Source organism: Arvicanthis niloticus, chromosome 6, assembly GCF_011762505.2.
Source record: "Arvicanthis niloticus isolate mArvNil1 chromosome 6, mArvNil1.pat.X, whole genome shotgun sequence".
NCBI classification, from domain to species: Eukaryota; Metazoa; Chordata; class Mammalia; order Rodentia; family Muridae; genus Arvicanthis; species Arvicanthis niloticus.
This window is the reverse complement of record NC_047663.1, coordinates 7434340-7457823: the sequence shown is the minus strand read 5'-3', so window position 1 is coordinate 7457823 and position 23484 is coordinate 7434340. Positions and strand designations below refer to the sequence as shown.

Sequence of the window (23484 nt, the reverse complement as noted above, 5' to 3'; positions counted from 1 at the left end):
ATAATTGATTTCTGGGGCAGGGAAGACAGATCAGTAGGTAAAGTTTTTATAAGTATGAGAATCTGAGTTCAATATTGTAGGAGGAGCTAAGGTGGGAGGAGTAAATAAAGGAAGGGGAGGAGGAAGGGGAGGAAGATGAAAAGGAAGAGGAGAAGCTACAAGAGAGAGGAGAACGAGAGAGGGGAACATCTCTCTTGATGTTCGCTTGTCTGAAGCAGTCAAAGGTAGTTGGTATATCTAGGTTGGTTATTGGTTTACACCTTTGATTGTAAGGGCATCTTGTTATTGATCATTACTAAATATATAAACCTTTGGATAATCTAAGCATTAGAGTCTCATTTTCTTACTGGGCCCACGTGGTTGGCGGGATGGTTTGTGCAATGCCCAGCCTTGCAGAGACAGCGTGGAAGATTGGCAGAGCCATCTCCCATGCTGACATCTCATGGGTGGCAGGGCTGGTGTTTCTGGATGGCTGTTCCTAGCTGCGGTGCACACGTGGACTCATGGCCTCAAAACATGGCGGCTGATCTAGCCAGAGACTCTGCATCTAGACAGTCAGCTTGACCAGTAGCTGTTTTTAAAATATTTATTACAACACAATCCTCAGAGTACACAGCTAAAAAGAGCCAAGGCCTGGTGCACATGCCTGTATTCCCATGTCTGAGGAGGCAGGGACAGGTGCATTCCTGGGGTCCACTAGGCAGGCAACCTAGACAAGTCAGCCATGGGAGACTCGAGTGGATGGTGCCTGAGGGACAGCACCCAGGCTCTCCATCCTCAAGTGCTCCTGTGCCCCCACCCACGTGCACGTACATCTCCATGTGTGCATGTACATCTCCATGTGTGTATGTACTCGACCCTCAAATGAACACACACACTCGCATGTGCAGTCACACTCACACATACTCACATACACTCACATATATAGACTCACTCACATATACACACACACATACTCACACATACACATACTCACACATACACACACTCATACACACGCTCAAACTCCCACATACTCACACACTCATATACACACAATTGCTCATACACCTTCACACATATTTACGTACTTACATGCTCACATATTCTGACACACAATCATGTGATCACACACTCATGCACACATGCACACACTCACATACACTTGCACATATGCACACACACTTGCTCACAAACACTCACATTTATTTACACACATACACATTGACACACACTCACATACAAACTCACATACTCACACACATATACTGACACACACTCATACATGCCCTTGCTCACACATATTTACACTCACATTCACACACCCACACATACTCATACACTCGCACACATATGCACTTAAATACACTCACACTCATATACATGCACTCACACACATATAAACACTCACCCACACACTTACACACATTGGCACACACAGAGTTATCTGTTCTCTAGAACCCGGGCGTTCACCACAGCTACAGTATTTTCCCATGAACAATACTGAGTGGAAAGTACACATCCCAGGTGGAATCTTTTGTATAAACAACAGAAACAAGGAAGTCAACTTTTATAAAGAAGCAAATACGCACATTTGTGTAAACGAGCTGATCTTCACAGGAAGGATGGAGCCTTAGAGATTTGGCAAAATAAAGAAAGAAACGGTAGAAAGAAAAATTGTTTTGCATCTTCCCCCTCTTCCTTCTTCCTCTCTATCATCTTCTTCCCAGCCTTCTTGAGACTACCTATGTATCCTTGGCTGACCTGAACCCTATGTCTAAACTGTCTGGCCTCTAACTTGGGGAGATCATTCTGCCTTTTCCTCCCAAGTTCAGGATCACCATGCTAGGCGCTTCTGCATTCTTCAGTTTTAAGAATGAGAGTGTTAACGAGGACAGAATGTCTGGGAGGAGAGAAGACAAAGAAGGAGGCCATGAGGGTCAAGACCAGGCTCAAAATATAAAATGACCCTGATCTACTGGCTGCCGGCTGCTGCTCAAGTTGGAGTATGGTGAGGCATTAACCAAGTGCCAGAGCTGTCCCATCTCCTTGCTGAGTCTACCTGGAAGGAGACATAGGACATCAGGACTTGGAACTAGGAAAAGGCTTTTTATCCTGATGCTCTGGGAAGGAGTTTGGTGCAACTGTGCCCCTCCTCCCAGAGTGAGCAGCAGATCAAATCTGGAAGCAGAGTGTGTGTGTGACACTAACCCAAGATCCTCTAAAAGCAGGACTCACATTTGATGTGGTCTTAGTGCCTTGTTATGACACCTATAGTAACTGAAACTATACGTATGACAGCATGCCTCAGAGACTGAAAAATTTTGCAACTTGGTTTTGTGTCCAGCAAAAGTCTGGTGAGGTCCATCTTCCACAGAATGAGGGTTCCAGTCTTCTTGGTCTCCCTCTCCCATGATCCTCTCCACTGCTCACTAAGTTTAGCCTCTAAAATGCAAGCACCAACTTATCATTATATAGTCTTCTTAAAATTTAATTGTGGTTTTAGTCTTCCAAGAAAGAGTGTTGGGCAGTGGCTGGTGCCACCGGACAGAAGGACTGGTAAGGTTGTAGCAAGTTCAGAACACAGATAAATCTCATCATTGAGAATGGCAGGAGTTTGCAATAGCTTGGGACCAGTTTTCTGTCCTGGAGCATGTGACCACGACACCCCACTAAAAGGACCATAAGAACCACTCAGGTAGCATAAAAAACCTACAGGTCTCCTGATAATGAGGTATCTAGACAGGCCCAGAGTGTTTTGCCAATGAGCTTCCCTTCCCAGGCATCCCTTCCTGCAAAAGGTATTTAATCTCTGGTTCACCCTGAGTAAGACCTATGCATTCACATCTGCCATGAATAAAACAGTTTGGATAAGCAAAGACCATCTCCTTCTTCAAAGACTGCCGAGGGCAGAGGCCTTCATCATACAGAGCCAAGCCAATGTCTCTTGGAGAAGCCCCTCCATACTCCTGGCCGTCACTCAGAGCTAAGCTAAATCCTACCCCCCATGTCCCAAGCTCAGTGTGGGTCCCACAAACAACCACTCCCATCTCTTTGTGGTTCCCAGTTGCGTCTGGGTACACAGGAGAATGGCCGTCCCTGTTCTCAATTTCTCACCATTCCCAGAGGTGTCTAAGTGCACAGGAGTTTGAGAATCACAGTATCTGTCCCAACCCCTGCTCTTTCTCACCCAAAGAAACACGGGCTGGCTTCCCTATCCTACACTGCATCTTCCCTGAGCAGTGTGTTGGCGGCCCTGTACCCCAATGGCGAGGAAGAAACTCAGCCTAATGCCCTGGCATTTCACCTCTCCTGTAGGACACATCAGACAGTGTTCCCACACCACAGGAGCGAGGCAGAAATGCAGACCAAACAACACAAGTCTTACTAGGTAGCTCTGGCTATCCAGGAACTGGCTCTGTAGACCAGGCTGACCTCAGACTCACAGAGATCTGCCTGCCTCTGCCTCTGAGTGCTGTGTTAAAGGTGTGCACCTCCACCACCTGGCTCATTTCATGGTTGTTAAGGAGATTGCTCTGCTGCTTTTCTACAGCGCTTTCTCCCTGAGTTCCCAAATGAAAAGCGGCGTCCTAACAGATGACTTCTAGGACCGCCATACATCACTCTTCCCTGGATTTGGGTCTTCCATTGAGCTTGTTGCAATTTGCTAGTATTTTATGTCCTTCTGACAGAACATAAGCTCCATCAGGGCAGACAGGGGCTGGAGAGAACGGTAAATCTGTTCATCATACCCCTTTTATTATCAACTTGTGTGACCAAAATGGATATATCATGGGGAGTATCTGCTCCATCAAATACCATTCCAGGGACTGGAGAGCTGTCTCCATTGTTCAGTGATTGTTCTTCCAGAGGACCTGGGTCCAATTCCCTGCACCCACATAGGGTCTCACAGCTGTCTTAGCTCCAGTACCAGGGAAGCTGATGCCTTCCTCTTGCCTCTGTGGGGCACTAGGCATGCACACTACACAGACATGTAGGCAGGCAAAACACCCATGAAAATGAAATAAGTAAATGAAAATTATATATATAATATATATGTATATTATATATGTATACATATATACAGATATTATATATATACATGTATATTATATACATATATATTAGAATGGGATCTGTTCTTGCAGAGGACCTGAGTTCAGTTCTTAGCATCCACCACAAGTGGCTTGCAACCTTGAATTGGCACCGTTTGTTGGATACCATGGACACCTGCACTCTCATGCACACACCCACATACAGATACACATAACTTTAAAATTAAGATGATGATTATGAAGATGATGATGATTATGATGATGATAGATCTTTCTGGGAAACGATGCCCAGAACTGGAGAGATGGTGCAGCAGATAAGGACCATGATGCTCTTCCATAGGACCCGGTTTGATTTCCAGCATTTACAGAGGAGCTAAGAAACATCTGTGCCTCCATTTCTATGGCTTCTTCTAGTTTCTATGAGCACCAGGCACACACTTAGTGCACAGACAAAAAGGCAGGCAAAGCTCCCATATATACAAAATAAAACATTCTAATTACAAAACATAGGTTCATCCCATGGTCTCCTGGGAGCCTCGTGGATGCAGTCTCAGGGGTCCAGTGACACTCAATTCCAAGTCAGCTACAGAATCTCTACTTCTGTTCTTCCCTTCACCTTCTAGAGCCTTGGCTTCCTTCTTCCCTTCCCACTCCAGAATCTCAGCTTCCTTCCATCTTTCCAGTCTACACTTGGCATCAACTATTCAGTTGTCTTCTGTCTGACATGACACGCTTTATCTTTTTTTTTTTTTTTCACAAATAGGACTTTTTATTTGTCACTATTAAAAATCTGGATTTTAAACAGATTCTTGGACTGGTGTTTCATATCCATCAGCTCATTCAACCTTAGCACCTGTCTCGTCTCCAGTTGCTTTGCCAGAACTACCGTCTTCACCATGGAGCTCCATGAGCTTTCCCAATTCAAACTTGGGTTTCTTCAACATTTTTACTTTTCTAACAAAGACATCATGAAGAGGATAAATGGACTGGCAAGCCTTTTCTATGTCTTTCCCAATGCTGTCTGGAATCCGTTGGTTAACAACCTCCTTCAAGTCATTAGTCTGCACTTCCCGGGTCATGATCTCCATCATCTTCTTGCAGATCTGGCGGACCTGCTGGTGCTGCACATAGGACATCTTCCTTATCTGGTTGTTGCGTTTTTTAGTCAAACCAACACAGAAAAGTCGGAGCAAATACCCATCGGTCGTCTTGACATCAACATGAGCTTCAATCATGGTCTGCCACTTTTTGACCATGGAGCACATTTTGTCCCAGGGAAGATCCATGCCATGGAAGTTGGTCAGACAGTTTTTGCCCTGAACATCCTCAGTAATTAGCTTGAATTTTCTAAATGCAACTTCATCATTCTGTAGATCGGCAAGGCTCACTTCAAACACACGACCCTTGAGGTCATCAGATGCAATTTTGGTTCCTTGAGTCCTTGTGACTAGTGTTTTTCCGATGTTTCTAATATTGAACATTGCTGGAGCTTTCACATCATACCAGTCTTCCTTAGAAAATGGATCAACCGCTTTCTTCTTAGCTCCCTTCTTGCCACCTTTCGTCAGGCGCTTGTTCTTGCCAACCGCCATGGTGCCGATCGGAGAGCCTAAAAGGGACCCACTTTATCTTAAGGTTCGAAATTGGGAAGAAGCTGAAGAGCTTAACAGAAGGTAGAGAGAGGATCTAGAAGGATGCGTTGGTGGCAGGATGACTCCTTGAGTAGACAGAAGCCTAGCACTTTCCCTTCCACCCCTGGATCCAAGTAATGGTTGAAGGAGAGAATCGATTTAATAAAATTATTTTCTGACTAGTGCACCTCTATCATGGCATGTGTGCACACACATCTGTAAGTGTGTGTGCACACCATTACATACACACAGACATCTGTAAGTGTGTGTGCACACCATTACACACACATCTGTAAGTGTATGCACACTATTACACAACATATCTGTAAGTGTGTATACACACTAGTATACACACACATACACACATACACACACACACACACACACATACACACGTAATTCTCTGTTCCTCAGGACAAGACTCTGAGGAGAGTCAGCAGGTAGGACACGGACTGTCTTTGCTGAGTCTGGAGATACTGCTCTTTGTAGGTGGAAGAGCCCGTGAGATGGGCATGTGTGCAGATTACGGTGTCTGTGCTAAATTGTGTTGGGGCTTTGGATGACAGAGCAGACCCATCGAACAGCTGTGTAGAGGACAGAACCAAGCTTGTACAGCTGTGGGACAGAAGAGCCATGCTGGACTTGGGCTCACAGACTTTGGCTCCCTTCTCTCTGTAGCATGGGGCAACTTGCTGCTAGTTGCCCTGATGTTGGAGGCAAAGGAGACAGATCCATGAACTGTGTTCTTTTTTTCACGATCTGTTTGGTGTGAGAGCAGGGGTGTCTGACAGAGATAGGAGTGTGTCTGCCTCACATTTTACTTCAGGGACGTTCATCCCAGAAGATGTGGAAAAATATGTCTTCATACATAAGTAATAGAACAAACAAATGACACAGAGTTCTGGGAATCTCCATGGCTAATGCAGATTTCCAGCCAGGGACAATCACAGCACGAGAAGAGGAAGAGGACAGTGCCCACTGGCCCACTAAGAATAGCAAAGCCACGTCATGATGAAAGCTGCCAACAAGGCAGTAAGTTGAGGAATAAGAGAATCTGTGCAGGCAATGAGTCCACATAAAGCAGAAAGAGTGGGACTATCCTCAGGGCTGCTCACAGAAGGAGAGTAAATACCACACGTGTGTGTGTGTGTGTGTGTGTGTGTGTGTGTGTGTGTGTACGTGCTGACAGAACCAACACAGGAAAGAAGAATATTAGGATACACAGAGGGAAAATGCTTCCCTCTTTAAATTTTTATTTTATTATTTTAAAAATTCTTATACAGTTTCTTAGGAATGTATAATGAATTTTGATCATTTTCACTGCTCTTACCCTCCATTGTCTCCCTTCCTGTCCCCACTTCCTTCCTTCCTTCCTTCTTTTTATTTTCTTCCTTTATTTTTCTTTTTTTCCCCCAAGACAGGGTTCCTTCATGTAGCCCTGGTTATCTGGAACTTGCTGGGTTTCTCTGTGTAGTCCTGGAACTCACTCTGTACACCAAGCTAGGCTGGAACTCAGAAATCCACCTGCCTCTGCTTCCTGAGTGTTGGGATTAAAGGCGTGCTCCATCACTGCCTGGCCTAAAGGCTCAAATGAGCTCCTCTCCTGATTACTCATCGTGTGTGTGTGTGTGTGTGTGTGTGTGTGTGTGTGTGTGTGTGTGTGTTATGTCCCACTGAATTTAGCTGGGATTGCTTGTCTGAGCTTGGGTGGGAACCTGGGCAACTGACTGGCAGGTATACCCTGAAATAAAATGAAAACTGTCCTCTCAACAGAGCCAGGCTCACTAGAGCCCCACACGTGTCACCAAGGAGAAGATGCTAACCTGGGGACTCTTCTCACACAAAGTGGGAGTCACCCGTGTTAGGTGTGAGTTTGGCTGTGGGTGTCAGAGCCCCATTGGAGGAGGAGAAGACTGTGTCCTGGTGGAGAACACAGCAGGGCTGAGGCTGGTGGGCTGAGAACAACTGTTTTCCCGCTGAGCGCTAAACTTGAGCCCCTGGGCTTCCTCTGTGGACTTTAACTGGGTCTTTCTTATTTAGGAGCTTATATGTGGAAGGTGTCTGATACTTGGACATTCAATAGGTGCTTCTGAATGAAAGGGAGACAGTTGAATGGCCTGCTGCAGTGTCTATCACTGAAGGGGTCATGGGGTGATGTGGGTTCCTGACTCCTGAGAGGCCAGCTGCCTATCTGCAGCTTAGCTCCCCATTTGGTCTCACTGGGCAGAGAATCCAGACTTCAGGGACCAAGAAGAAGCTACTACTTGGGGACCTGTGCAGGTGGCGCAGAGCCTAGGTCACCTGCTCCATCCATGTTTGCAATGGGCTTAGTCACTGGGTTGTGTTGACAAAAAGAAAGCAGTGTGTGTCTGGTTCATAAGAGACAGATAGCCAGTGTGACAATGATAAAGTTTTATGCCACTTGGTGTAGTCACATTTCCCAGATATTTGGTCAGTCACCTGGCTGGTGGCCCGACACTTATATTGGCATGTGTCCCCTAAGGAACTGGGGACCTAGGAAGAAATATGACTTTTTCTTGTATTTTCTACTTCCCTGGAAACCATCAATGGAAGATAGGCCCAGGTAGGCACTGTGGAATATTCTAGGAGATGGGGACATGAATGCGTTCCAGAACATACTTGTCCCTGCTATAGGAGTTGGGTTAGTCTGAGTCTGGGCCCACAGCACCTCAGAGCCATGGAACTGCTGACCAGTTGTTTCTTAATAGAAAGAGTCTTTTGCAGACTGGGGAGAGGGCTCAGTTCGTAAAGCACTTGCCTTCCTTGCAAGTACAAGGACATGAGTTCAATCCCTACCACCTGCAGTGATTGTTGGACTGTTTGTTTTAAAGTGAGGGCCATTGTGCATGCTTGTAATGGCAGAATAGGGGGTGGAGGCAGGTAGATCTTGGGAGTCTCTGGCCAGCTATCTGACCTACTTGGCAAAGGTCCAGGTCAGTGAGAAATCCTGTCTCAAACAATAATGGAAGGACACCTGAAGATGCCCTCCACATACACATCTGCCCCTACAATGTGTACACACACATACACACACACACACACAAACACACACACACACAAATCAGAGAGAGAGAGACAGAGACAGAGACAGGGAGAAAGAGACAGAGAGACACACAGAGAGAGGTAGACATCATTTTCCATCTCCTGGGAAGTTTTTCCCTCTGTTCCAGGCAACAGAACTATGGGTCTTCACCAGGCCAACTTCACCTCTCTCAAAGCATCTCTGAGGCCTGTTCACCCAGAGGACAGCACTGAGCATGCACAGGAACAGGGGTAACTTCACAAAGACCAGCAGCTGGAAGGAGGAACTGCTCAGCAGGGACCTGCAGGAAACAAAGGAGGCAGGAAGTAAGTAAGCAGTCACCTGGCAGAGAGGGCTCAGCCTTCCTGGTGTCTGTATCCTAGCCTTCAAGGACCAGATAAGGACAAGCCTGAGATGGTACAGGTCTGCCTCCCTGCAAGTGCATGCCTGGTCATGCTGCCTGCAGGATAAGCTCCCGCCCAGGAAAGCACTGCCCATGTCCCCTTTGACCATCATCCTCTCTGTTTTCCTGTTCTCCCTGAAATCCTCCTCATTTAGTCTTCCTTCCTGCCAGGCTGAAGGCTTCAATGCTCCCTGACCTTTGACCTTGGCTTCTGCTGCCCTCTTCACCAGGATGCTCCTGCCCGACCTCATCCGCACCTGTGTGTTAGGCCTTGGGCACACTACATCTAGACATGGTTGGTGGCTGCTCCCACTCTGTCAGTGGGTTGACACTGGTGTCGCAGTTCTCTGTGTCCCTTTATTACACCCTGTGGGACCATGAGTCCCTGAGAGTATTATGCCCCATTCCCCACTTCCTGCCATCCTCCATTTCCTGCCCAGGTCTCCATCTCCATTCTTGGTTTCTCCTTTGCCCAACAGGAGGCATCCTTAGATCATGGAAAGCATCTACAACTTCAGATACTCTGTGAGTGAGTCACAGGTTAACCCAAACACATTCCTGGAAGATACAAGAGCTGCAGCTTGGCAGACACGCCATCCAATGTCCTGAAATGTTACCAGGGACTGAACTCTCTCTCTCTCTCTCTCTCTCTCTCTCTCTCTCTCTCTCTCTCTCTCTCTCTCTCTCTCTCTCTCTCTCTTTCACACTCTCTGGGACTCTACATTTCTGGAGCCTCATACCTTCTGTCACTTGATAACTAACATTCTATCCACTTGCAAATCAAGCCATAACATGTTCAAAGTACTAGCAGAGAGAGAGACCTTTTTAAAAAGAATTCTTGAAAGAGCCTCCTACTTGGGATGCTTTGAGGCATGTTTGTCTAACATAAGATTATGGAGCAGAAAGAACACAGTAGAAAGGACAGGGGACTAGATGAGACCTGAGGGACAATAGCTCTCAGGGAGAACTAGTAAGGTAGCCTGTGTCTTAGCTTAGCTTGTGGTTTATCTGTGTGCTTGACCTGGAGACTTGACAACAACAGGCTGTGATGAAATTAGGCCAAGGTAGCTCTACAGTGCTGGGAATTCCTCTGGACACATTCAAGAGTGACAAGCATCGTAGGGGCACCACACACTCTCCAGTTTTCCACTCCTCCTCTGCACTGTAGAGACTCCTGTGATGGATTATATATGCTCAACCCAGGGAATGTCACTATTATTAAGTGTAGCCCTGTTGGAGTAGGTGTGGCCTTGTTGCAGTAGGTGTGTCACTGTGGGTGTGGGATTTAAGACCCTCATCCTAGCTTCCTGGAAGTCAGTATTCTGCTAGTAGCCTTCAGATGAAGATGTAGAGCTCCCAGCTCCTCCAGTTCCATGCCTGCTTGGTTGCTTCCATGTTCCTGCCTTGATGATAATGGACTGGACCTCTGAACCTCTAAACCAGCCCCCAATTAAATGTTACCCTTATAAGACTTGTATTGGTCATGGTGTCTGTTCACAGCAGTAAAACCCTCACTGAGACAACTTTTCACACTGGCACTTGGCAGAGCTGGACAGGTACTTGGAGGTTTCTTTATGGGCTGGAAACAGCTGATGGGAGAGGGATCTCCTCAAATTCTGTGGTGACCCAACGGTGGCCCTCTGTCCTGGCCTCTGGGGAACACACAGGGGAAACACAAAACCTTTCCTCAGTCTCTCCTGTTACTCAGGTGAAGATGTTACCTTCCTGCATCTGAGACTTAGAACAGGAACCTTGGTAATACTCAAAGGTGAAAGGACTGGGGAGCCCACCTCAGGCTTTGGCATGAGAATTCACCAGTCCAAGTGGTTCTACAAATAGTTATTGAGTTTAGCAAATAAAATTACAGGATCGACAGGGCAATTTGGTATCAAGATAAACAAATATAGCCATGTTAAGTAATGATTGGAATATACTTAGGCAAGAAATGATTGGTTTTCCTAAATCCCAGGATTCCTGGGCATTTGTAGTTTATTGGAGGCCCTCTTGGGGAGGGCACAGGGTTAGCCCAGTGGGAAGGAGCTGCCATGGTGCATCTCTGCTTACCTGGTGTGGGGACTGCTCTGAGTCACTGCTCCGTTGTCAGTGTTCTCCATGCCAGTGTTCACCATGGTTGGTGGTGTGGATGTCAGAACTGTGGCTATGGTGATCATAGTTGAACTTTCTGGGGCTGATGATGAAAATAGAACATGGTTCAGTCCTCCTGTGGATAGTCCATCTCTGGTTATAACCTTAAGTTCTTTCCACTAGAAATTAAGGAACTCAACTCATAGTCATCACCGGAAAGAACTTACTTACTTACTTTATTATTTATTTATTTATTTATTTATTTATTTATTTATCTTTGGAGACAGGGTTTCTGTATGTAGCCCCAGATGATTTGGGACTCATTCTGTAGACCAGGCTGGCCTCCAACTCAGACATCTGCCTATCTCTGCCTCCCTAGTGCTGGGATTAAAGCTATGCACCACCATGCCTAACACTTCAATTCTTTTCTAAAGAAAGATGATGTACAGAGAAAAGAAACAGCTCCCTGTTAAAACCCACTTCCTTCAGAGTGTATGCATCACTGCCTGGCGGGCAAAATGCAGAAAAGTACGTTTTGCATATTTTATTTCTTCTATTTATTAAAGACCATTTATGTATATGTGATGGGTGTTCTCTTGTATCTACATGTGCCATGTACTTGAAGTGCCCATGGAGGCCAGCAGAGGGCATCAGATTACATGGAACTAAAAGTACAGATGATGGCAAGCTACCAGGTAGATGCTGGGAAAAAATCCAGTCCTTGGGAAGAGCAGCTAGTGCCCTGACTCACTCAGCCATATCTCCAGCTCCAATTTTGTCTATTTTCTTTGTTGTAGTTGTTTAAAGTGAGATATAAGCCTGATCCTTATTGCTCAGGTTTGCTCAGAATTAAAGGTTCTGCAGCTTCCTTTATTTTATGTTAAAGGGGCAAGGTCTCAAGATGAGACTTTAGCTCTGTGGTAGAGTGCTGAGCTACCACAGGTGAAATTCTGAGTTCAATTCTCTGATCTGAGAATATCTAAGACACACAAACAAGGAGATAAGGCTTTCCCACCTCACCCTCTCTCTCCTTAGAAAACAAGACAAATAGAGTGGACTGTTTATCTTTTCTAGTAAGACATTTTACAAATGTCGTTGATTTTTTCCTCAGCCCAACCAGGATTTTCTGGGATTTTTTCTTACCTGGGTCAATGTTCACACTAATTTTAAACACGGGATCATATCCAGATTGTGTAATTCCACACCAGTAAATGCCAGCATCACTCATCCTCAGGTCCTCCATGGTCACTGTGAAGATAAAGTCTGTCTGGTCATCCCTGATGGACACATGGTTCCTCTTCACAAACCGTTCTGATCGATCGGTTTCAACAAGAAGCTCACATGTTATCTGATTACCTCCTCGGCACCAGTACTTGTTGTGATCCTTCCAGGCTGAGGCATATCGACACTGCACTGTCAAGGAGCCCTGCTCCTGACCACTCACCTGCTCTGGACCTGTGACTGAATGCTGATCACTGCAGCAGCCTGGAAAAAAAAAAAAGCACGGACCTCTGATCTCCTACTCCAAGGGCAGAACTCTACTGTACCAGGTAGAGTTCATGAACTGAATAACAACCAGTGAAGGCTTCCCTCTCCCCAAGACTTATCAGCATCATTATCCTATTGGTTGAAGAAGCCTCAAAAGAAAAAAGAAGAAAGAAAAGAAAACAAAAAAAGAAAAGGCTGAAAATCTCAGTTACTTCTCTCAGTAAATAAAATGGTGACAATGACCATCCTGGCTAGGACAGAGGAAGTGACAGAAGACCATGTCCACTGGACATGATCCTATCTTCATTTTGGCACCCATGACCTTCAGGAGGTTCATCTGAAGAAGCAACCATGGTCACTAAAAACTGCTTTTGCTAATTCTAGAAGTCACAGGGATGGATGCCTTGGAAGCTGAACAAAATGACACCAACCAATTGGATTTTTGTGTGGTGCAGAGCCCACAGCACACAGACCCTGTACTGTCCTTCAGATCCATGTAATCTGAGTCCCAGAGCTCCTGGTCAGGACTGAGGATGCAGCACAGTTGGAGAGGAGTTTACACAGCATGCACAAGCAACAACTATCAAATACCCACTAAATGATGAAGGAGGCTCTGGAGAGATGGCTCAGTGGTTAAGAGCACTGGCTGCTCCACCAAAGGTCTTGAATTCACTTCCCAGCACCCACGTGGTGGTTCACAACTATTTGTAGTGAATTGGGATGCCCCTCTTCTGCTGTTTATGAAGACAGAGAACTCACACATATAAAATAAATAAATATATTTTTAAGAAAAACTATAGGTACCAGAGAGGTGGCTCGGTGAATAATAGCACTGAGTGCTCTTTCAGAGGTCCTCAGTTCAAGTCCCAGCAACTACACTGTGGCTCACATCCATATGTAGTGAGATCTGACACATTCTTCTGGTGTGTCTGAAGACAGCTACAGTATATATGTGCATGTACACATTAAATAAATAATTGCTTAAAAAAGAAAGAAAACTTAAAAAGGAAGTGCTCAGGGTATTGTGTTCAACAACAAAATATGTCCCTAATGCCACAAGTAAGAACACAAAAGTCACTGAATGTACTTATTTTAAACGAAATGGTCTCTACCATAAGCATGGAGAGACAGCCTGCAGTGTGGGAGAAAATCTGTCAGACTATTGATCTGACAGGTGTAAAGCCAGGTGAGGTTTGTGGTGTCTGTAACCTGAAAGACAGGAGGATCCTGGAGATCACTGGACAGACAGACTGCATCTGTCTGTCAGCTCCAGGCACAGGGGAGACCATGACTGAACAAAGTAGAGAGTGATAGAGAAAGGTACCCAGTGTCAATCTGTAGCTTCCACATGCATGTGTGCAGCCATGTGTGCACCTGAGAGCACATGCACTTGTGCACACACAGAGACACATACACACAAACATTTACACATACATACACTACAGAGACACATTTGTTTCTTAAAAGAACAAAAGTTAACCTAAAAGGAGTAGAGAACAGAATACTGGTTCTCAGCCTGGGAAGGGTATTAGTGAAGACAGGAGAGTATTTACAGCATAGAGGGAGAGTTGTTAGGACACAGGGGTGTCTATCATTTGAGGAGAATGACAACTTCTAGTGTTGTACGAGAAAGATGAAAAAATGGTTAACATCTGAATATTTCAAAATACCTCATAGACGAGATTTCAAATAAATGATAAATGGCTTCGATGGAAGCCAAGACACCCTGCTCTGATCATTACATCCTGTACATACGTGTGCAGATGCCATAGTGTACACAAGGGTTGTTCCTTTTTAAAGCAGGATCTCAAAATATGACCAGGCTGGCCTTGAACTCACAGAGGTCCAACTACCTCTGCTTTCTGAGTGCTGACATTAAAGGCAATCACCACCATATCCAGCCCCTGTAAGTATTAATTACTATGTCAATTAAAACTCACAATGTAACTGGAGATGGAGCTGCACACTAGAAATTTAAACCCTCAGAGTATGGAGTCCAGAGGATCTCAAGTTCAGGGTCATCGTAGGCTGCATGTGCCAAACATAAAACTAAATGCACATTTTAAAAAGAATTAGTTCATCTACTCACTCCTTGGCTTTTGTTGGGCAGCTGGGTTGAGAAACACACTCTGAAATTTTCTTCTTTTTTTCTTTTTGTTTTTAATTGTTTTTGTTTTTTGTTTTTCTTCAATACTCACAGAATCCATCAGTTGCCAAAAAACTTGCCTTTTATTTTGGGAATAAGCAGCTGGTGAATGAATCAGCCAATTTCCCGAATGCAGGGTGGACAGTTTGTGTCGCCCTCACCACTGACATGGAAGTGTCTAAAGCCCCTGTTACTTACCTTGGAGGAACAGGAAGAGCAGAGCAGGGAACAGCCACATGGTCTTGTCTCCTCTCTTGTCCTTGGTGGCGACAGATGCCAGCATCCTGAGAGGACTTGAAGCCCAGCTTGAGTTTCCTTTAGGTCTCTCTAACCAATCTGAAATTTACTTCTTTCTTTGTTCCTGCCTTCCTGCCTTCCTGCCTTCCTGCCTTCCTGCCTTCCTGCCTTCCTGCCTTCCTGCCTTCCTGCCTTCCTGCCTTCCTGCCTTCCTGCCTTCCTGCCTTCTTTTCTTTTTCAAGACAGGTTTTTATTGTGTGACCTCAGCTCATTTGGGACTCACTCTATGCAACAGGCTGGCCTCAAGCTCAGACATCTGCCTATCTCTGCCTCCCTAGTGCTGGGATTAAAGGTGTGCACCACCATGCCTAACACTTTAATTCTTTTCTAAAGAATGATGATGTGCAGAGAAAAGAAACAGCTCCCTGTTAAAACTCACTTCCTTCAGAGTGTATGCATCACTGCCTGGTGGGCAATATGCAGAAACTCTTTGGGTTTGCATATTTTATCTCTTCTATTATTTAAAAACCATTTATGTATATGTAATGGATGTTCTCTTGTATCTATGTGCACCATGTACTTGCAGTGCCCACTAAAGCTGGAGGAGGGCATCAGATTACCTGGAGCTGGAGTTACAGATGGTTGCAAGCTACCAGGTAGATGCTGGGAAGGAAATCCAGTCCTTGGGAAGAGCAGCCAGTGCCCTGACTCACTCAGCCATGTCTCCAGCTCCAATTTTGTCTATTTTCTTTGCTGCAATTGTTTAAAGCGAGACATAAGCCTGATCCTTATTACTCAGTCTAACTCGGAATTAAAGGTTCTGCAGCTTCCTTTATTTTATGTTAAAGGGGTCAAGGTCTCAGGATGAGAATTTAGCTCAGTGGTAGAGTGCTGAGCTAGCACAGGTGAGATTCTGAGTTCAATTCTCTGATCTGTAGGACTGAGAATATCTAAGACACACAAACAAGGAGATAAGGCTTTCCCACCTCACCCTCTCTCTCCTTAGAAAACAAGACAAATAGAGTGGACTATTTATCTTTTCTAGTAAGACATTTTACAAATGTCGTTGATTTCTCCTCAACCCAACCAGGAATTTCTGGGATTTTTTCTTACCTGGGTCAATATTCATACTAACTTTAAACATGGGATCATATCCAGATTGCATAATTCCACACCAGTAAATGCCAGCATCACTCATCCTCAGGTCCTCCATGGTCACTGTGAAGATGAAGTCTGTCTGGTCATCCCTGATGGACACATGGTTCTTCTTCTCCAACTGTTCTGATCCATTGGTTTCAACAAGAAGCTCACATGTTATCTGATTACCTCCTCGGCACCAGTACTTGTTGTAACCCTTCCAGGCTGAGGCATATCGGCACTGCACTGTCAAGGAGCCCTGCTCCTGACCACTCACCTGCTCTGGACCTGTGACTGAATCCTGAGCAGTGCAGCAGCCTGGAAAACACAAACGCAGGGACCCCTGATCTCCTACCCCAAGGGCGGAACTCTTCTGTGCCAAGTTGAGTTCATGAACTGAATAACAACCAGTGAAGGCTTCCCTCTCCCCAAGACTTATCAGCATCGTTATCCTATTTGTTGAAGCCTCAAAAGAAAAAAGAAAGAAAGAAAAGAAAACAAAAAAGAAGAAGAAGAAAGGCTGAAAATCTCAGTTACTGCTCTCAGAAGATAAAATGCTGACAATGATCATCATGGCTAGGACGGAGGAAGTGACAGAAGACCATGTCCACTGGACATAATCCTATCTTCATTTTGGTACTCATGACCCTCACGAGGTTCATAGGAAGAAGCCACCATGGACACACAAAAGCTGCTTTTAGTAATTCCAGCAGTCACAGGGATGGATGCCTTGGAAGCTGAACAAAATGACACCAACCAATCTGATTTCCTTGTGGTGCAGAGCCCACAGGACACAGACCCTGTGCTGTCCTTCAGATGCATGTAATCTGAGTCCCAGAGCTCCTGGTCAGGACTGAGGATGCAGCACAGTTGGAGAGGAGTTTACACAGCATGCACAAGCAACAACTATCAAATACCCACTTAATGATGAAGGAAGCTCTGGAGAGATGGCTCAGTGGTTAAGAGCTCTGGCTGCTCCACCAGAGGTCTTGAATTCACTTCACAGCACCCACATGGTGGCTTACAACTATCTGTAGTAGGATCTGATGCCCTCTTCTGGTGTGTGTCTGTAGACAGCTATTAACTCTTAATTTAAAAATTAAAAGAAAAATTATAAAGAATTGCTTTAGAGCAATGGCTTCAACCAAAACCACCACCACCACCACCACAACAACAACAACAATGAAATATATCCCTGATGGCACAGGTAAGAAAACAAAAGTTACTGAATGTAATTATTTTAAACGAAAAAGTCTCTACCATAAGCATGGAGAGACAGCCTGCAGTGTGGGAGAAAATCTGTCAGACGATGGATCTGGCATGGGTAAAGCCAGGTAAAGTGTGTGGTGTCTGTAACCTGAAAGACAGGAGGATCCTGGAGATCACTGGACAGACAGACTGAGTCTGTCAGCTCCAGGCACAGGGTGACCATGACTGAACAAAGTAGAGAGGGATAGAGAAAGGTACCCAGTGTCAATCTGTGGCTTCCACATGCATGTGTGCAGCCATGTGTGCACCTGAGAGCACATGCACTTGTGCACACACACAGACACATACACACAAACATTTACACATACATACACCACAGAGACACATTTTTTCCCAAAAGAACTAAAGTTAATCTTACAGAAATAGAGAAGAGAATAGTGGCTCTCAGCCTGGGAAGGGTATTAGGGAAGACAGGAGAGTGTTTATGGGCATAGAAAGAGAGTTGTTATGACACAGGGGTGTCTGTCATTTGAGAAGAATGACATCTTCTAGTGTTGTATGAGACATGAAAAATATGGTTGACAACTGAAAATTTCAAAACACCTCAAAGCTGAGATTTCAAAGAAATGACCAATGGCTTCGATAGAAGACCAGCTACCCTGATCTGATCATTACATCCTGAACATACATGTGCAAATGCCATAGTGTACTCCATCAGGGTTTTTACTTTTTGAAATAGGGTCTACCTATGTGGTCCAGGCTAGCCTTGAACTCACAGAGATTCAGCTACCTCTGCTTTCTGAGTGCTGGCATGAAAGGCAATCACATCCACAGCCAGGTCCTGTAAGTATTAATTACTGTGTCAATTAAAACTCACAATGTAACTGGAGATGGAGCTGCACACTAGACATCCCACACTCAGTAGGTGGAGACCAGAGGATCCCAAGTTCAGGGCCATCCTAGGTTGCATGTGCCAAACATAAAACTAAAAATACATTTTTAGAAGAATGAGTTCATCCACTCACTCATCGGCTTTTGTGGAGCAGCTAGGGTTGAGAAACAATTTTTGGAAGGTTTCTTTTTGTTTTTCTTATTTTGTTTTTAACTGTTTTTTGGTTTTTCTTTTTCTGCAATATCCACAGACTCCATCAGGTGCCGCAAAACTTGCCTTTTGTTTTGGGAGTGAGCAGCTAGTGAATGAATCAGCAGATTTCCCTAACGCAGGGCCGACTGTCTGTGTCACCCTCACAGATGACATGGAAGTGTCTAAAAGCCCCTGCTACTTACCTGGGAGGAAGAGGAAGAGCAGAGCAGAGAACTGCCACATGGCCTTGTCTTCTCTCCTGTCCTTGGTGGCGACAGGTGCCAGCAACCTTAGAGGACTTGAAGTTCAGCTTGAGTTTCCTTTAGGTCTCTCTAGTTCACTTCTCTCAGTAACTTCCTTGACAAAGCTTCTCAGTTTTTCATCCCGGAAGAAGATGATGTTTATCTTTGAGAAGACCTAGTCACCGCATGTGAGGAACAGCCGGGTGAACCGGGAACTTCCTCTAGTGAATGGATGCAATGCTAGACATGAACTTGAAAGACAGATGGGATTCCCAAGGAGAGATGCAGACATGCAGGACCGCAGAGACAGATATAAAAGATGGAATACAGCAAACCCATGCCTGGAAGGTAACTGAGTTGCAAGGGATCATGGGAGAGGAGATCAATCAAAAGTTGGGTGACTGCAGTAACAAGGGAGCACAAGGCAGCCCAGGCTAAGCCCATGGCAGTAGCCTAGGCTAAGCCCTGGGAGGCAGAGGGTATTGCTGAAGGCTGAGCCTGGGGCATCACTACTATGGACCTCAGAGAAGAGATTTCCCTGGCCAGGGGCACCTGCCACAGTGTTTACTAGGGCCACAGGAATTGGCTCAGAGAAAGAGGGAGAGTGTGGGCTTGAGGCAAGGTCTTGTGTAGCCCAAGCTAGCCTTGAGCCTCACGTTTTCCTTTTTCCAACATCAAAGTGCTGGGTTTACATGCATTCACCAGTGTGCTCAGTTTTATGAGGGTCTGAAGCCTGAACCCAAGGTTTCATGAATGCTAGGCAAGCACTCGACCCACTGAGCTGCACCCACAAGCCCAGGTTTTATTTCTATAAGGCAGAGTTTCGCTGTGCAGCCCAAGGTGGCTTCAAGCTCTCCCCCTCCAGTGTCAGCCTCCAAAGTTGTGGGAATCTGCAGTTGGTTTAAATCCAGAGGACCAATTGCAAGCGTAAATAGATATAGGTACACCATATCACTGGTATAAAATTTTTATGGGAGGAAGTTTACAAACACACACACACACACACATACACACATATACATAGCACCTATGCACACATACATGTGTACACACACATATGCACACCCAGGCATGCTCCCACCAGCCATACACACGAGAAAACACTCACAAGCATGTATGCATGTAGATACACACACACACCCCACATATACCACACACACACACATACACCACATATACATACACACACATAAGCCAGCATACACACATATATACAGACCACGCACATGTAAACACAGACTACACATATATACACACACATACACCACTTATACACATACACACACATAACCCACTACATACACACACACAACCTACTTCATTCCCACACATATAACTCATCACACAAATACGCACATGTGAGCACACACACACAAAGAACCCACCCACCCACCCACCCACCCACCCCTCTCTCTCTCTCTCTCTCTCACACACACACACACAAACCTTTTGATAATAGTCTTTTCCTTTTTTATTTGGTGTTGGAATCAAACCCAGGGCTTTACTCACGGCAGACAAGCATGCTACCATTGAGTCACATCTCCAGTCTAAGGACGCCATTTATAATAAAAATAAGGGGGTGGAGGGATGGCTCAGTGGTTAAGGGCACATGCGGTTCTTCCAGAACACACAAGTTCTAATCCCAGCACCCACATGAGGTAGCACACAAATTGCATGCAGTTCTCAGGATTTCTGAGGCTCTGATCCCACACAGATGCTAAATTAAAAAGTAATAAAAATACAGGCTTAAGCTACGTAATTAAATAAATATAAGGAGTTAGAGAGGTGGCTTATGGGTAAAAGCCACCTCTGACCTTCATGGAAAACTGCATTCACATGCATATACCGTCTCCCCACTGGAACCTTTGTCACTCTGCTTCACACAGGTTCCCAGTGCCATGCTGAACACCTGTTTCACAGCCTGTGAGATCCTCGGCCACACCAGGGTGCTGTCAGGGATTTCCTGCCCAGCCCACATCATGGTGCACAGTGTGGGGGTCGCACTTGCAAACATGAAGGCAGTATTCTTATAGAGGAGAGTTTAAGAATCAGTGACAAGACCTCAGTGATGCCAGGTCCCACCTAACCTCAGCCACATCTATTGCCTCCTTGTCTGCCATCCTTCTGGGGACAAACAGGGTAGTGGGACTCCATGTCTGCCTGGCCCACTCATTCCTGTGTCAGCCACACAGGCCACTGGGCAGTCTTCTCTGAGGAATAAGCAGATGGAAGTTCTAGAAAGGCAAATGCATGCAGGGCCCTGCGGACAGTGGGCTCTAGTGCAGAGTGGGGACCTCAGTGGGTTGTAGTTCCCCATCTTCAGTACAAACCCACAGAGGAGGTTGCAGGGAAATGGAGAACCAGGAACCAGAAGCTGGCTGTGCTGATATATGCTTGTAATTCCATTGCTGGAAAGGCAGAGACAGGAAGAGCAGGAATTCATGATGAATCCTAAGTCTACAGTGAGTTTGTGGTTAACCTGGGCTACACAATAACTTCTCTCAGATGATGATGATGATGATGATGATGATGATGATGATGATGATGGAGAATGAAGAGGGAAGAGAAGAAGAAGGAGGAGGAGAAGGAAGAGAAGAAGAAGAAGAAGAAGAAGAAGAAGAAGAAGAAGAAGAAGAAGAAGAAGAAGAAGAAGAAGAAGAACAACAACAACAACAACAACAACAACAACAACAACAACAACAACTGGGATTAACAGAGAGGTTTGGCCACTTCCTTTAGTTCCTGTCACTACCCCAGCATAAAGGGATGCACTGATTTGTGTTCTAAGAACAAAAGAGGCTCCATTAGGGGAGAAAAAACTACACACATGGAGAACACTTGTGACCAAAGTAGCTGAAAGCCTGTTTTCATCTCAGCTACCCTCTGCTCATAGAAGGGGAACTTTGGAGAGATAGTCTGAGTTTCTTCCAGCAGTAAGTGGTTTCTGGGAAAGGGAGACAAGGGGAGCCTGGAGGGGTGAGTGGGTTCCTCAGGGCACTGAGAAGCCCCACACACTGTCTAGGCTCCTCTTTGTGTCTCTGGTCTCTCAGAAGTCCCAGAACCAGTGATGAAGCTGGCACCCCAAGAACCTCAGTCCCAGGTCAGAGCCACCTTTGAGAGAGGGGAGCTGATGTGCTCAGGTACCATTCGCATATGGAGATTGGGGACAGGACTATATGACACTGGGAGAGAGGACTCATGTCCTATCAGGACAGGAAGTCACAAAGAGCCAGCAATTCAGAGCCAGTCTCTAGAAAGTTTCAGTCCTGAAACTGCCCCATGGTGCACACAGGAATCCCCAACAGGGGCTGATGATGACGTGGCTCTGTGGGTAAAGGCCCCTGCTTGCCAAGCCTGATGATTTGAGTTTGACACACAAGATGGAAATAGTGACCAACACTCAGAAGTTCTCCGTTCACTCACACACACCACGGGCAAGCTCCTATAACCAACCAAATACACGAATAAACAAACAAATAAGTGAAATAATAAAATAGTTTCTAAGAACACAGGTTCCCCATTGTGCCTGTTGGTGCATGCACACACGTGTACTGGTACACATACACTGTCACATGTACCACACATGTTTACACTCACACTCCCTTTCCCGAGTCACTCACTCACCAAGCTCACCATGCTAAAGTTCATGGCGTCCTTCTTCTATGAAGGAACGACAGGCCTGGACTCAGGCTGCCCTGGCATGAAGGAGGCTTACCTGGGACGATGGACAACTCTACCTTGAAGTACTTATCGTTCCCTAAGGAGTCATCGCTCTTAAAGGGGCCATCAACAAATGGTCTATCCACCGCACACATGTAGGTGCCTGCATCCTTCTCGGTGAGTCTCTCCAAGGTCACTGTGAAGGTGAGGTTGTCTGGATGGTCCCTGATGGACACTCGGCCATTCCTGGCTTCTTTTGAGCCTCTGGTCATGACACCATCTTTGCATCGTACAACAAATAACACTCTGCACCAGTATTTATTGTTAGTCTTGAATTTCTCCTCATACTGACATGACACGCTGAGCGATTCTCCCACAGTTCCTGTCACAGTGCTGGGGCCACGCAGAGGGACACAGCCTGGAAAACACAAACCTCAATTCTGCACCTCACAGCTGGGTGAGGAGTAAGGCCTCCCTTGGGTCAGGTCTTAGAAAACCCTCTTGTTTTGAGGAAACAGTGAGAAAGAAAACAGGCTTTGTCAGACCAGAAGTAAGGACTGAAGTTATAGAAAGATTATAAAATTAATGAAGATTATATAGCTATGGCAATGCCTGTCACAGGTAACCCTCTCTGTGGGTCCTGACTCTGTCTCTGGTGTGGTAGACATGACGGTGTTGTTCACAGAAACCTGACAGCATCTGTGAGGCTCCACGTGAGGCTCCAGATGAGCAGGTGCAGGAAGGGCTCTGTGGATGTTCAGGCCTCAGAGGCTTTGTTCTTACCACACCCAACAAGTGGGGACACACATAGCTATGGATTGAGGGTGGCATATGTCCCCTCATCCTTACCTAATGGCCTCCACTCTCCTGCCAGAGCCCCGGGAGCATTTCCTTTTTAGGTCAGGTCGCCCACCCTCTGTAACAAGCCACTTCCTGAGTGGATTTGAAAACTAACCTCGTCCTGCTCTAGCTCTGTGACCACAGAGGAAACACCTCCTTCCAAAATTCAGATTATAGGGCGCTCTTAGTCCATGATGTTTTTAGTACCATTTCTGGGTTCGCACTGCTGGTCAGTCTCATGCTTT

At 45.7% G+C, this 23484-nt stretch overlaps 1 protein-coding gene and 1 pseudogene across 3 annotated transcripts; both read right to left on the bottom strand.

Moving 5' to 3' along the window:
* Window positions 1-359: 359 nt before the first annotated feature.
* On the bottom strand, window positions 360-18961 carry LOC117712092 (CMRF35-like molecule 5). 3 transcript variants are annotated; one of them, XM_076935499.1, is made up of 7 exons: window positions 18701-18961; window positions 16181-16522; window positions 12553-12681; window positions 12340-12444; window positions 11176-11299; window positions 8894-9009; window positions 360-2041 (listed from the first exon to the last, which is right to left on the bottom strand). In XM_076935499.1, exons 1-7 carry the CDS (start codon window positions 18738-18740, stop codon window positions 1932-1934), a joined length of 966 nt encoding a protein of 321 aa, XP_076791614.1. In that variant the 5' UTR covers window positions 18741-18961; the 3' UTR covers window positions 360-1931. The 3 variants fall into 3 exon arrangements, with proteins under 3 accessions (XP_076791614.1, XP_076791613.1, XP_076791615.1); XM_076935498.1 differs by having other exon boundaries at window positions 12340-12681; XM_076935500.1 differs by lacking the exons at window positions 360-2041; window positions 8894-9009 and adding an exon at window positions 10476-10763 and having other exon boundaries at window positions 12340-12681.
* LOC117709835 (small ribosomal subunit protein eS1 pseudogene) lies at window positions 4742-8819 on the bottom strand (annotated as a pseudogene).
* Window positions 18962-23484: the final 4523 nt, after the last annotated feature.